Source organism: Odontesthes bonariensis, chromosome 8 (assembly GCF_027942865.1).
Source record: "Odontesthes bonariensis isolate fOdoBon6 chromosome 8, fOdoBon6.hap1, whole genome shotgun sequence".
Lineage (NCBI taxonomy): Eukaryota > Metazoa > Chordata > Actinopteri > Atheriniformes > Atherinopsidae > Odontesthes > Odontesthes bonariensis.
Genome location: NC_134513.1, coordinates 34485853 through 34499578, shown reverse-complemented (window position 1 = coordinate 34499578; position 13726 = coordinate 34485853). Strand labels below are relative to the sequence as shown.

The following is a 13726-nucleotide window of genomic DNA, read 5'->3' as shown; positions in this document are numbered from 1 at the left end:
TGCTTGTGGGTGTAGAAAACAGACCAGGCATTTGTCACACGGTTTCTTTATTGTTCTGTACACAACTGTAACGGCATCAAAGAGGAAGTGGCGCCATCTAGTGGCGAAAACGGTGATATTCCCTGATAGAAAGCCTGACCCTTATCTCTAACATTATCAATGAGAGTTTGTTGACAAACCGTAATTACTATGGCTGATGACTTTGACTTGTGGTGTTTTTTTAAAAGGCAGAATCTAGTCAGTGTAATTGACAGGAGAGATGACCAGAGGGGCTGAGTTCAGACCGTCATGATAAACACTAGGACTGAAAAATGGGTAGAGTTTCTCTTTAAAGGAGCATTCACTAAAAGAGTGAATGGGTTCTGCGGAATCAACATTATAAAACGAGACTGAGCCCTCCTCATAATCCACAAACACGCCCACTTTATTTAGTGGCGCTTTTACACTGAGAGAGACAGCAGATGCCTGGTATTTAGGTCCCTCTCTTAAACAAATGGTCCAGTGACCGCCTTTGGGGCTCGCTCTGATGGAGCCTTTCCTGCTGATCGACTCTTTGACGACCCCTAAATCCCAGGCGGTCTTTCCTCTCACCTGAACCTCAAAGTAAAATCTTCCTGAGGAAAAGCTCTGTTTTCCCAAGACGTTGACAGCAGAGTTAAATCTCTCCGGGTTGTCTGGGAGATTTAGCTTCTCGTAACCACAGTAAACCTGTTGGCCATCCTCAGACAGAATGAGATTGGGATGTGCTGTATCAGGATCCAGAGTCACATCCTTTGCAAACTGCTGGACCCGGTTCAGCTTGGCCTTATTGAGGAGGTTCTCCATCTCTTTGTCGATTTTCTTCTGCAGTTCCTTCACCTTGGTCATCACAATTGTTCCATATGATGGCAGAGAAATACTTTCTTGTGTCAGGTTCTTAGGGGTGTATGAGAAGCTTTGGAGGGGGTTGAGATCATCTTCTGTTAGGGGAAGGTGTTCCACCTCAGCTGCTCTCTTGGTCAGCTCAGAGATGTCCTTCTCCAGCTCCCGGATGAGCCCATCCGCCTGTTTCTGTGTCGTTCTCTGCTTTTCCTCAATCTGTTCGATGACGTCAGCCAGACTTCTCTCGATTGACTGCATTAAAACGGTGAAGACCGGCACACAGTCTGCGGTCTGTCGATCTGATGATCTCCTGCTGATCTCTGCCGAGCGTTGAATTTGACGGATCATCATCCGTCTGTCCTGTATCATCAACCGAATTTCAGCCTTTACCTGCCCTAGTTTGGCCTTCTTGTTGTCAGATGCACGTTCCAAACCAACAGAGTCAATATTCTTCAGGTCTAAATCAAAGCAGAGCAGAAAAGAATTGGTCAGTCTTACAGAAATCTCTGTTCCCTTTAGTAAATTCCTTTCGAACCGCTATTACACCGACTCTGAAGCATAACAAATATGACTCCAATCATTTATGAAATGCATGCATTTTTCTTTTTTCCAGTGATAGCTTTACGCTCCCTGAACTCACCTCTCAGCTCTAAGCTGATGTTTGACAAATCCTGACTCAGATCGTTCCTGCCGATCTTCCCTAGAATCCTGGTGGATTTCTGGACAGCTCCAGGGCAGCCATAGTTTTGCACCATAAGATCCACTGTGTCTTGCCGGTCTGCCCTCTCCAGCCGGGCCACTGGGATGGCTGAGAAGCCGTCTTCTGTATCACTCTCTTTTAGGAACCACTGGAACTGCTTGAACTCCTCATTTGTCAAGTTCTGCAGAATCTTCCAGAGATCCTCCCGAGTCGCCATCCTGGATCCAGAGACTCAGTCAGACCTGTAAAGCATGTATCCACACAGAGTAACTTGAAAATCAGTTTGATAATGAGTTGAGAAAACTGAAACGGCAACAAGACACAAACAAACTGATATTAACCTGCTGTTTTAATGTTTCTCAGAACAAGAATGAAACAATCAGTGAAAACTGTTTTGAATATCAGCTGTTACTGCTGCAAGCATTAAAAAAATTCCAACAGTGACAGAAAAAGAAAGTGCAGTCCTTACCAGGTTTTTAAATGAAGTGAATACAACCTCAGATGAACAGCAGCATTTTACAATTGTGTATAAAAAGTATTTTATAATAATGATAATCATAATAATTTTCAGGTGTGGAGGAATTTTGGCTCAATCTTATTTTGAACTTATTGATTTCAGTCAGGCTGAGGTCCAGACTTTGACTGGACCATTGCAACAACTTATGAGCAAACATCTCCACTTTGGTCTGGTCTGTCCAAAGGACATTGTTCCAGAAGTCTTGTGGTTTGTTCAGATGCAGCTTTGGAAACCTAAGCTGTGCTGCCATGTTCTTTTTAGAGAGAAGAGGCTTTCTCCTGCAACCCTTCCAAACAAGCCATACTTGTTCAGTCTTTTTCTAACTGTGCTGTCCTGAACTTTAACCTTTAACATGCTAACTGAGGCCTGCAGAGTCTGAGATGTAGCTCTTGGGTTTTTGACCTTGGGGTGACCTTGCTGGGACGTCCACTCCTGGGAAGATTGACAGCTGTCCTGAATATTTTCCACTTGTGAATAATCTTTCTCTCTGTAGAACGATGGACTCCAAATAGTTTGGAAATGGCCTTCTAACCCTTCCCAGATTGATGGGCAGCAACAACTGCTTCTCTGAGATCATTGCTGATGTCTTTCCTCCTTGGCATCGTGTTAACACACACCTGAATGCTGCAGAACTTCTGCTTTTATAGAGCTGCTCACACTGACTGATGATTTATTCATCAGAGAATTCCTCTGGAAGCAGTAATGGTGGACTTCTGCATTTTGTCTCAGTTTTTGTTCAATAAATACTGACACAGTGTAATATTTCATCTGTTGTTGCTCTTGTGAGGCTGTATTTACCTCATTTTAAGACACGTTAAAGACCAGATTATGATTTTATTGTCAGAACTGAAAAAGTGTGTTCTTTTTATTTTTATTTGACCATAAGTACTTCTCCGTGTGTATTAAAACAGGAAGTAACTTTTTTTTTAAATCTACAGTCTGTACACAACATTTCAAGTAGACCATGTTTCACATACCAGAGCACGACTGTCAAGAAAGAGAATCATCGTCTCTCTTTCTGCCTTCAACTGAATGAATGATCAAAACAATTAAACACGTGTGTTTTAACGTTTCATCGGTTTAAAAAGGCTGCATTTAGAACACATTTCACGCAGTTTCACACTAAAGATTGATGTTAAAATCACAGTGTGGGTTTCATGAGCCCCCTCAGATTGTAAGTTACCCTCAGGCAGCATTCATGTCTGCAGTTCAAACTAAAGCTTCACTCTGGATGTACCCACATGGCGGCTTTGAGCTCCTACTTTATGTTATCTACCTTCATTGTATTTGGACAGAGGATCATTGGCTATTGGAGAAGATAGTGTCTATTACCACTGTTGACTTTTAAAAAAAAAAAAGATTCTGGTTACTATAGAAACTGTTGCCAATAAACGTATGTCTACATGTAGATGCTGGTTCCACCATTTAAACTGCAGGATTCCCTGAAATCCTGGTGGGAAAAAAACTATCCTCTGATGAAACCGACTGAAAGACTTACAACATCTGCTTGCTTTATTCGTGTGGCTGATGCTGTCATGTACAAACATGTTTTTGTTTGAATCTCTCAAACAAAGTAAAAAGAAGACCAGATTTTGTCCCAACGAAAGGACAAAAACTCTGCTTTTAAAAGAGCCAAAATGATTCCGAGGCTAGCTGAAACATGCTGGATCGTTCATAGTTAAAACAGCATTTTAATCACCTTGGAAACATATCAAACATTCCGTATCCCATGACAATCAATCCTTCTTTTTCAAAGCTACTCTGCTACACTAAACTGAATCATAGCATAAAGTAACTCGTTTTTAGGGATAATTCATTTCCCTGAAAGACATGCTACCTGATCTGTTTGGCCAGGAGATTTCTGACTTGGAATAAAGTTCAAAGGATGGGTTACTTACTGCAATCATCAGACAGATCATGTGGAAATCTTCCAAAGCTAAGGAAACATGTATGTGAATGCTGCTTGCACTGAGAATCTACCTAAGAGGATATTTAAATTAATCTGTGCAAGTCAGGCTGAAGAAGCTTAATTTTACATCTAAATCAGCTTTTTTATATTTGATCTCTTCGGGGATATTATGTGCAGGATGACGGAATGCTGTAAAGCTGTGACACTGTACGGTCAAATGTTTCGGGTTTCTTTTAAGACGGACAGGAGCTGAAATGAAACTGAAACTTTGAACCCAATTGATCTACTCAATGACCCTGACTAACCAAACTAGATATTCTCAAAAAATAGAAAATGCTCTGTATAGAATTAAGCTGCCATCTACTGGATATTTGCTGCAGGCTAATCCCGTCGGTTTCAGGGCAAAGTCAGTGCAACATCAGCTACAGCCATCGGTTTTCATTATCTTTTTTGCTAATAGGTTGATTGCAGTCATCCAGCTGAATACTGGCCGATGCCAAAGTTAGGCTGAAATATCTGTGCATCCCTACATGGAGCGAACAATTCATATCAAAGACACCCTGGGTGGCCCCCTACACCCTTCTGCTACATTTAACTGTCATGTTACTGTAGCAGCTCCAGTAATGCAGTTCTAGAGCCATTTTCACACTGATGGCTAGTTCAGCATTTGACTGTTGGCTACCTGTGACCATATTTGGACAAGAGGGGGAAGCTGAGAGAGTCGCGCTTATGGTTTTATTGGAACCAGCATTCATTGGCCATCGGTGACAATAAACTTTAAGGCACTTCCTTATTCGCTTATGACAGCAAGTGACAATGTCCATCTTGTATAGTGCTTTAACTTACATGTAAAACATGCCATTCTTATGTAACATTAAAAAGCCCTGACACCAAGGATGGATCGCTTTTTTTTTTTTTTTACCTCTGTTGATATTCACTTTGTTAATACTCAATTTTAAGGCTCTTCCTAACCAACAACACAATGTGCCAATAGTATTGCATATCTTACTGTTACCATGATGACTTGTTACCTTGAAAAAAACGCTTCCACTGAGACCATTATGTTGACCTGATCTCTAAAATATATTTTTTTCTGTTGCTGTCAGTAAAATCCTAGTAATGGCAGAGGACCAAGACAAACTGAACATGGTTGTAAATAGTGCCTCAGGCGAGTAAAAGACTTCCTGAATTTAAAATCATGACCATCAGCACTGGAAAAAATGCCCCACCAAAAATAAGTAAAAACACAACAAATACAAGACTTTTTTTCTTGAAATAAGCAGTAAAATCTGCCAATGGAACTAGTGAAAATCGGCTTGTCAAGATTTCACTTAACAAGATATTCAATACGTATTGTCTTAAAACAAGTCCCAATATCTGGCTGAAATGGTACTTGTTAGGCAATTGTGTCTTATATTAAGTGTAATGAGATATTTGACCAGAAATGAGACAAATATAATTGGTAATTTAGATTTTTTTTCCAGTGAGCTGGCAACACACAAGCAGTTGGTTTACTGTTAAATATTAACCAGCTGAGTTGTAAAAGTCTGTGGTGATTCCATCAGTGACCGCTTAAGTCAGGTTCGTGTAAATGTGCAGACTTACCAGAATCAAATGTGGCTAAAAACTCAAAGTCCGGGCTGATGTGCTCACACGTGGCGGCAGAGCTTATCACACACCTCTGTTCAGCAGGTTTATAAGAGGGACCATGAAAAGAAATAAAGAGATTAAAGTGGGAGGGAACTGTGGACGTGGCATCTGCTGGTTGTACTTCTGCAAAGCTGCCACTAGATGGTAACAACCGCCAACCTTTCTGTTTGAAAAGGTTCCAGTGATCATGATGAACAACTCACAAGTAAATGAGTGACAGAAGGTGGTAAGCAAGGCCGGATTAACTATATGGGCCTGCGGCACAGTGCCCAGGGGCACCAACCATTCACAGCCAGTGGGGGGGCACCACACGACAAACTTTAAAAATAGTTTTTTCATGAATGTTTGTACACTTAAAATGATTACACTTGACACTTGACATAAATATTCATATAAAATTCATTATTAAAACTAATGTGATAAGAACAGCAACGATATATCATAATTCTGAGCAATAGTGGCCTAATGTGAACATTAACCCCCCTCCCTCAACCTGTCAGTTGAGCCAGTCCACCTATGGTGAAATGCATCATGTTTTTTAAAAAACGCGGTAAAAATAAAAATAAATGGATAGACATAAATTGAGTGGTTGTGCGAAGAGAAAAATAAAAAAATAAAAATACTCCAGGCGTTTAGCGGGAATTAAAAATGTTCCAGTGTTAGATCGTTTCTTTATAAAAACATCGACAACTGCTGACAACCAGCTGGCTATTGCTAACGGTCCCACCATCTACCACAACCGGGCGGCTAAATATGCAGCATCAGCACGGCACGACGGTAAGAAAACCAGGTTTCTTACAAATGATCTCTTCCAATGCCAGCTGCCGAACAAACAGTCAGTGTCTAGAGATTGGCTAATATATTCCCCTTCAACCGGCATGGTGTATTGTTTTGCGTGTAAATGCCTGGCCGGGCAGCAAAATGCTTTCACCGAGGGGTACAGTGACTGGAAACACCCACTGCATGAAAAGAGGGATTTCTGGATGTGTGTGGCCCCTTACATGTCCGCATACGTTAAGCCCCTGCATTTGCGGTGGTAAAAGTGAAAATTTTGGCCCAAGTTGTCGCAAATTGACCTGGCAACTGCTCCCCCATGCCCCCCTCCCCTCCCCTACTTAGGAGAGCCTTTAATATGTAAATGCCAATGTGATCAGGTCGGGAGCTGCCACAGTCATTTTCAAGTGGGGTGGGGGGTGGGCAGGCCTGTTTCTAGGATTTTGGGGGCCCTATTTCACGTTCATCACCATCACCTCCAACTCCAGCCAAGTTTGTTGCTGTGTTGTCTTGAAAAAGAAGAGGTGCACGCTGTCTGCTGGTGACAGGTGATGCATATCTGTTTTTTTTTTCTCCCAAACACCTCTTTTGTAATACCGCTTTTTGTGGGCAAAATATTGTGTATGGCTTAATTCGGTGTCACAATGGTCACAATATCGCCGAGGTCTTTTCTTTGTCCTTGCAGAGTCCATTTTTTGTGTCAAAACAGTGCAAATTGCCAGCTGTGGTCAGACAACATTAAATAGCAAAAGGACGGGAGGTTGTCTCGCGAGTATTCCGTGTAATGACGTATACGCATATGATTGGTGGAGCTTAACGGCTCGCATAAGCTCTCGTCCAATCACGTATGAGAAGCATTGTGTCGTGCAGTGTAAACAAAAAGTTTAAAGAGCAGATCTGGCGGCAGCAAGGGAGACAGAAATCGCTGAGGTCCCGTGCTGTGAAAACTGCCCTGGTTTGCGGAATACAATGGCTGGAAGACGACTTGCTTTCAACTCCCCAGCAACTCTCTGCGGGTCTACAGGTTTGTGTGTTTTTTTCTACTTGCACATGACCATTTTCAATTCATTTTTTTTTTTTTATTTATATAGCGCCAAATACAACAAATGTCATCTCAAGGCACTTAGATAGTAAGTCCAATTCAAGCCAATTGGAATTCAATTAATTAATAATAATCATAATTCATAAAATAATCCAATTCGTTCATATAGAGCCAATTCAAAAACAATTTCCTAGCTAAGAAAACCAACAGATTGCACTGAAAACTTTTTGTTATTCAGTCCAATCTCCCGGCCTGAGCGTGCCTGAGGGGACTGTGGAGAGAAACGACCCTCTTTTAACAGGAAGAAACCTCTGGCAGAACCAGACTCAGGAAGGGTGGCCATCCGCCTCCACCAGCTGGGCTTTGAAAAGACAGAAAGGGGGGGAGGGCCGCAGCGGCGGCGGCACTGTAACACCATTCAAAGGATATCTGTTGGAACAGGGAAACACGAGTTAATGACCACAATAATATCACATATACATAAAGAGAGTTTGATTGTTTAATTTTAGTCTTGTTGACACTGTACAGCACTTGGGACAGTTCTCGCTGATTTTAAATGTGCTATATATTAAACTTACTTACTCACTTGCTTACAGGCAGATCAAATGAAAGTCCTGTTGAATGCTATGACCGGGATGTCTCGTATGGTGGCCAGCACTGTGGATACGGTCGTGGAGAGGGTGCTGGAGGGAATCGACCAGAGATTCGCTAGGTTGGAGGCAAGATTGGAGGCCGTCGAAAACGCACTGGAATGTGGACATTCCAGAGAAGTTGAAGAGCGCACAAGAGAAGGCGGATACAGAATCCGAAAATCGCGGTAAGAGTAGGTTGTTGACTGTGGCTTTAGGCTAAACTCAACTTAATTGTGTCCATCACGTGAAAACCAGTGTGAGTTGCTTTATTTAAAAAAAAATTATTTCGTGTTTTCAATAAAGGAAGCAGTTTGCCGCCTGCATAACTCGGAGAATACAACGTGGCATTATAATCCAGATCAAGGGTAAGAATAAGTGAATGTTCTCCCAATATCTAGTTGAGTTGGACCCGATGTTACGTTACGTCAACGCAGGTTTTTTTATTAACCATAGGCACACAGTGGGATGCATTCTACCATGAAGACCTGGCAACATTCACAGAGACAGTACTGTCCTACATCAAGTACTGTATTGGGAATGTCACTGTGGAAAAGAACATCTGGGCGTTCCCAAACCGAAAACCCTGGATGACGAACCAGGTCCTCATGCTCCTACGGGCCCGTGACTCAGCCTTCAGGTCAGGTGACAGAGCCTTTTACAGTGCCGCTCGTGCCGACCTGAGGAGAGGCATCAGGACTGCTAAGGCAGAATACAAGAGGAGTATAGAGGAACATCTCAACAACCCCAGGGAGGTGTGGCGGGGCATACAGACCATCACCAACTACAGAGGCTGTGCTGTGACACCCGGGGACTCAGATGTGGGGTTGGCAGAGGAGCTGAACAGCTTTTTTGCCCGCTTTGAGTCCCAAACACAGCACTCAGCCTCAGCCACGCCACTCCAACATCCACTACAACCCCCACCAGCCCTCAGCACCCCCCCCTCGCTCACTCTTGAGGTACAGGATGTGAGGCGGGTGCTCTGTGCAGTGAACCCCAGCAAGGCTGCAGGTCCGGATGGAGTACCTGGGAAGGTGCTTAAAGGATAAGACCGGTTTTTTGACATTGGGCCCTTGATTTCACATTATAACATGATGTTCTACTCACCCCTGCTTGTTGTTGAACATTTGGAGCTGTTCCGAAGATATTCGAGAGGCGTCTGGCTGCTCTCTTGCGATATTCGGCCATGAAACGGTTTCCTATGGGCAAGCTTATACAGGCACAAACTATGCTGTTTATAATTTATTAATTACTGTACATTAGCACTGATAACGTGGAGGTGCGTCGCTTACTTAAAAAAATCCGGGTTATTGTAATTTTGATTTTTTTGTCGTAAAGTGGGTGTTACTGACGTCCTCGTCGTGCTACTGCCACAGACAGCCCACAGACCTGCTGCCTGTTTATTCATTCGGCTAAAATTCAAAATTAGTAACCCGGATTTTTTTAAGTAAGCGACGCACCTCCACGTTATCAGTGCTAATGTACAGTAATTAATAAATTATAAACAGCATAGTTTGTGCCTGTATAAGCTTGCCCATAGGAAACCGTTTCATGGCCGAATATCGCAAGAGAGCAGCCAGACGCCTCGCGAATATCTTCGGAACAGCTCCAAATGACCAACAACAAGCAGGGGTGAGTAGAACATCATGTTATAATGTGAAATCAAGGGCCCAATGTCAAAAAAACGGTCTTATCCTTTAAGGCATGTGCCAGCCAGCTATCACAGGTCTTCACTGACATTTCAACCTGTCTCTGGAACAAGCCATCATCCCACCCTGCTTGAAATCTGCCATAATCATTCCGATCCCTAAAAAGTCACCCACAACCTGGGGCTCCCACCATCCACCTGCTGCTGGATAAAAGACTTTTTGGTCAACCGACCCCAGCAGGTGAAACTGGGTCCTCACCTCTCCTCCTCCCGCACTCTCAGCACTGGCTCTCCCCAGGGCTGTGTGCTGAGCCCACTACTCTACTCCCTCTACACATCTGACTGCAGTCCCGCCCACCCAGATAACACCATTGTCAAATTTGCTGACGACACCACGGTGGTGGGGCTGATCACAGGGGGAAATGAGGCGGCCTACAGAGATGAGGTCCTGAGACTTGGGGAGTGGTGTGAATCAAACAACTTGGCACTGAACATCACCAAGACCAAGGAACTCATCCTGGACTTCAGGCGGAACAGAGCCGACCCTGCCCCCCTGTACATCAACGGCGAATGTGTAGAGCGAGTGGAGTCCTTTAAATACCTCGGCGTCCACCTCTCTGCAGACCTCTCCTGGTCGGTCAACACCACAGCGCTGGTCAAGAAGGCCCAGCAGCGGCTACACTTTCTGAGGGTGCTCAGAAAGGAGCAACTAAACACTCACCTGCTGGTGACCTTCTACCATTCCACCATTGAGAGCTTGCTGACCTACGCTGTGACAGTGTGGCACTCCAGCTGCACAGAGGCCAATAGGAAGAGACTGCAGAGGGTGGCAAACACTGCACAAAAGATCACTGGCTGCCCTCTGCCTTCCTTGACTGACATCTACAACTCCCGCTGTCTCAGCAGGGCCAGGAACATCTTGAAGGACATCACACACCCTGGCTTTCATTTCTTTGACCTGTTGCCCTCTGGCAGGCGCTTCAGGTCCATACGGGCCAGAAAGTCCCCAAAGCGGTCACCATACTCAATGCAAATATGCACTAATATAAACTGCACTGACAATATTGGCACTGACCACTGCACTACCCGACACAAGCTACCTCCATCTTCAATACCCTTTCAGTCGCTCTTGAACTCAAGTCTGTGCTCGTTACATTATGTTTGTGTTTTTCCTGTGTATTTATACGTTTTTTACTGTATAGTCTTTTATATTTTGCAAACTGTGTGCACTTTTAAGGAGATGCTCTTTAAATCTCATTGTACTACTGTGTATAATGACAATAAAGGCTTTCAACTTCAACTATTGTTTTTACTGGCTACTGTCACCTCACAATATGGATGTAACGAGTCGCTTGAAGGAGGCGGTGTCAAACAGTCCGAACTTCAGAGAGGTAGACGGGGACACTATCGAGGGTGAGCGGCGCTGACTTTTACCACGGCTCTGGCACTGACACTTTTAAGCACTGGTCATTTTATTCATTCCTCTTGTTGTTGTTTTTTAGCTGCGTGTAAGACCTACTTCGAGATTATACGGAGGAATTACCGCTACAGCAAGCCTGAGTTTTCATTGAAGGCGGAGGCAGCAAGGCATCGGTTAAAAGTTGCTCAAGGAGGAAGAGGGTCACTGCGACACACTGCTGCGGGAGTATACACGGCCCAAGCTTTGAGATTGTGTTCGGTAATGGATTCGTTGTGCCAATAGGCTATGACGTGCGATGTATTGATTAGGCCTACTATTGCTAGTGTGTGTATATAGTTTTCAATTCTTTATTATCAACATGGTTCTTATTACAATGTAAGGTGTACATTGTGTGGTGTGACAATAAAAGCGCTTTTTTAAAAAAAGTTTCCTTTTTCATTTCCTCAATAAATTCACGTCATTCATGCCTGCATTAGCCTAGTCATAGTGCAGCTTATAAGAGTGACGTGAATATATTAAGTACACGAACATCCCAGGAATATTAGTAATCATAATCACAATTATTAATCATAATTGCTGAATGATTTGCCCATATAAAGTATGCATATATTAACCTAATGGGCCAATGGGCGGTCAGCTTTAAGCCTGATTTATACTCGGAAACCAGGTCGTCTGCGTGTGTGTCGCAGTTAACACAGACATGCCCCCCCCTACGCAGACACTATGCAGACACTCTGGTGCACCTCCTCAAAATTGTAACTCACCGCAGACAGTGCCGCAGACATTGCCGCAGGGAGGAGAGAAAGGAGGCCTCTGATTGGTCAACTCTACATCCGCTCTACACTATGCTTATTTCCGGTTTGCTAACCGGCTGACGCTAACCGTGCTAACCGTGACGATTCTTTCCCTCTCTGCCAGCTCCAGTAGTAGCAATATTTCTTCTATTTCTAGATCGATCAGCTGCATCTCAATCAAAGTGCGCATTCGTCCAGTCGCCATTGTTGTTGAATGACCTCCGTAACCGTAACACCCACAATCCTAGCTTGTTCGTGATTGTCCCTCTTGCGTTGTGGCGTGGGATTAACATAGCGCAGACAGCGCTTCAAGGCATAAATAAAAAATAACTGCGACGTGTCTGCGACAAGCTCACTGCGACACACTGCTGCGAAGTATACACGAGCCTTTACTGACAGTACAGGAGCTTTTACATGTAATCACATGCCTTTTTCGTCCAATACCAGCGAGGCCAGTGAGAGGTCCAGGCACTCTCACTGCTTTTCATATGCTAATCGCTGGGCCATTAGCACCCTGCTGTGAGAGCTCGCCGCGAGTCGGGTTCGTTTGTGACGATTTTCTCGCTCCACAAACCTAAAGTTTGTCTGTCTGCAAGCGCCCAGGTGCGTCCGAAAATTAGGCAAATTCTCGGATGTTCACTGCCGTCCACAGTGACACAAATCCCTCTTTTCGTGCAGTGACCCGGACAGTCACAGCCCACGAGAAGAGCGCAAGCCACCGCGAGTGTCTGCTCTCACTTCTCAGGAGGTCACGGAATGCGGGTACGGTTAATGTTGTTCTCAGACAACAAAAAGAGGATGCGGCGAAGTATTGGAGAGAGGTGTTGCGACGCATTGTGGCCGTGATGAACAGGGTGCTTGCGCAAGTCTTGAAAGTCTTAATAAGTATGGAATTTTGAAGCACTGTTTTCCAGACCTTGAAAAGTCTTGGATTTTGTGTGAAAGTCTTAATAAAGTATGGAAAATAAATGTATGGTAGAATGTTACAGTATGCTCAAAGGCATTGTGAAATGAGAAATAGGAAGGTAGGCTGTAAAACTATAATTTTACTAACTGGTCACGTACTGTATTAGCCTAATGGGATGAGATGTGAGTGAAGAGACTGAATTCTACATACATTCATCCATCCATTCATTTTTATAGATAGTTTTTGTGACACTTGTTTGATGTGAAATTCATGTACTTGTGATTTTCATGTTTTGAAACGTTTTCATCAGTAAAAGCATAATTTACTGTGAATAATGCATTTGTTCATTGAATACTAGCCTATAAAAATTAACATTTCTAATAAACACAGTTGGTACAATCTGAAGTAGGCAGTAGGCACACAAGTTACAAGTACATAAAGTTAAGGTCTTGGGGAAAAAAAGTATCAGTTTTAAAAAAGTCTGGAAAAAGTCTGGAATTTTGATTTGGAAAAAGAGCAAGCACCCTGATTAAGTTTTTAAGTGTGCGTGGTTTGGCATTCCGGGGAGACAACTTATGGTGCTCTGGGACGGCTGTGGCAATGACGTCCCCCTGGATAATAGGAGTGTTGTTAGTGCTGCATAGGTGGATGCTCTTTGAATTGATAATATATTTCAATATAGACAAATGCTCTTCGAATTGATACACATTTTGAATCTGTACATTTTAATATATGGATGCTGTTTGGATTGATAGTGAATTGAATTGATTGGTTTTAAATGGAGATATTTGAATAATCCTACATACTGTATATAGATGGATGCTGCTTTAATTGTTACTGATTTTGAATGAATACGTTTGAAAATGTAGCCTAGG

At 43.3% G+C, this 13726-nt stretch overlaps 1 protein-coding gene across 1 annotated transcript; it reads right to left on the bottom strand.

Moving 5' to 3' along the window:
- Nucleotides 1–40: 40 nt before the first annotated feature.
- On the bottom strand, nucleotides 41–5683 carry LOC142385601 (pyrin-like). Its single transcript, XM_075472262.1, has 3 exons — nucleotides 5593–5683; nucleotides 1502–1803; nucleotides 41–1319 (listed from the first exon to the last, which is right to left on the bottom strand). The coding sequence occupies exons 2-3, from the start codon at nucleotides 1776–1778 to the stop codon at nucleotides 235–237; spliced, it is 1362 nt and encodes a 453-aa protein (XP_075328377.1). The 5' UTR covers nucleotides 1779–1803; nucleotides 5593–5683; the 3' UTR covers nucleotides 41–234.
- Nucleotides 5684–13726: the final 8043 nt, after the last annotated feature.

Coding starts and splice junctions, on each gene's coding strand:
- LOC142385601 (XM_075472262.1), bottom strand. CDS start 1,778: ATGGCGACTCGGGAGGATCTCTGGAAGATTCTGCAGAACTTGACAAAT. Junction 1,320..1,501: donor CATCAGCTTAGAGCTGAGAG/GTGAGTTCAGGG, acceptor GCTTTGATTTAG/ACCTGAAGAATATTGACTCT.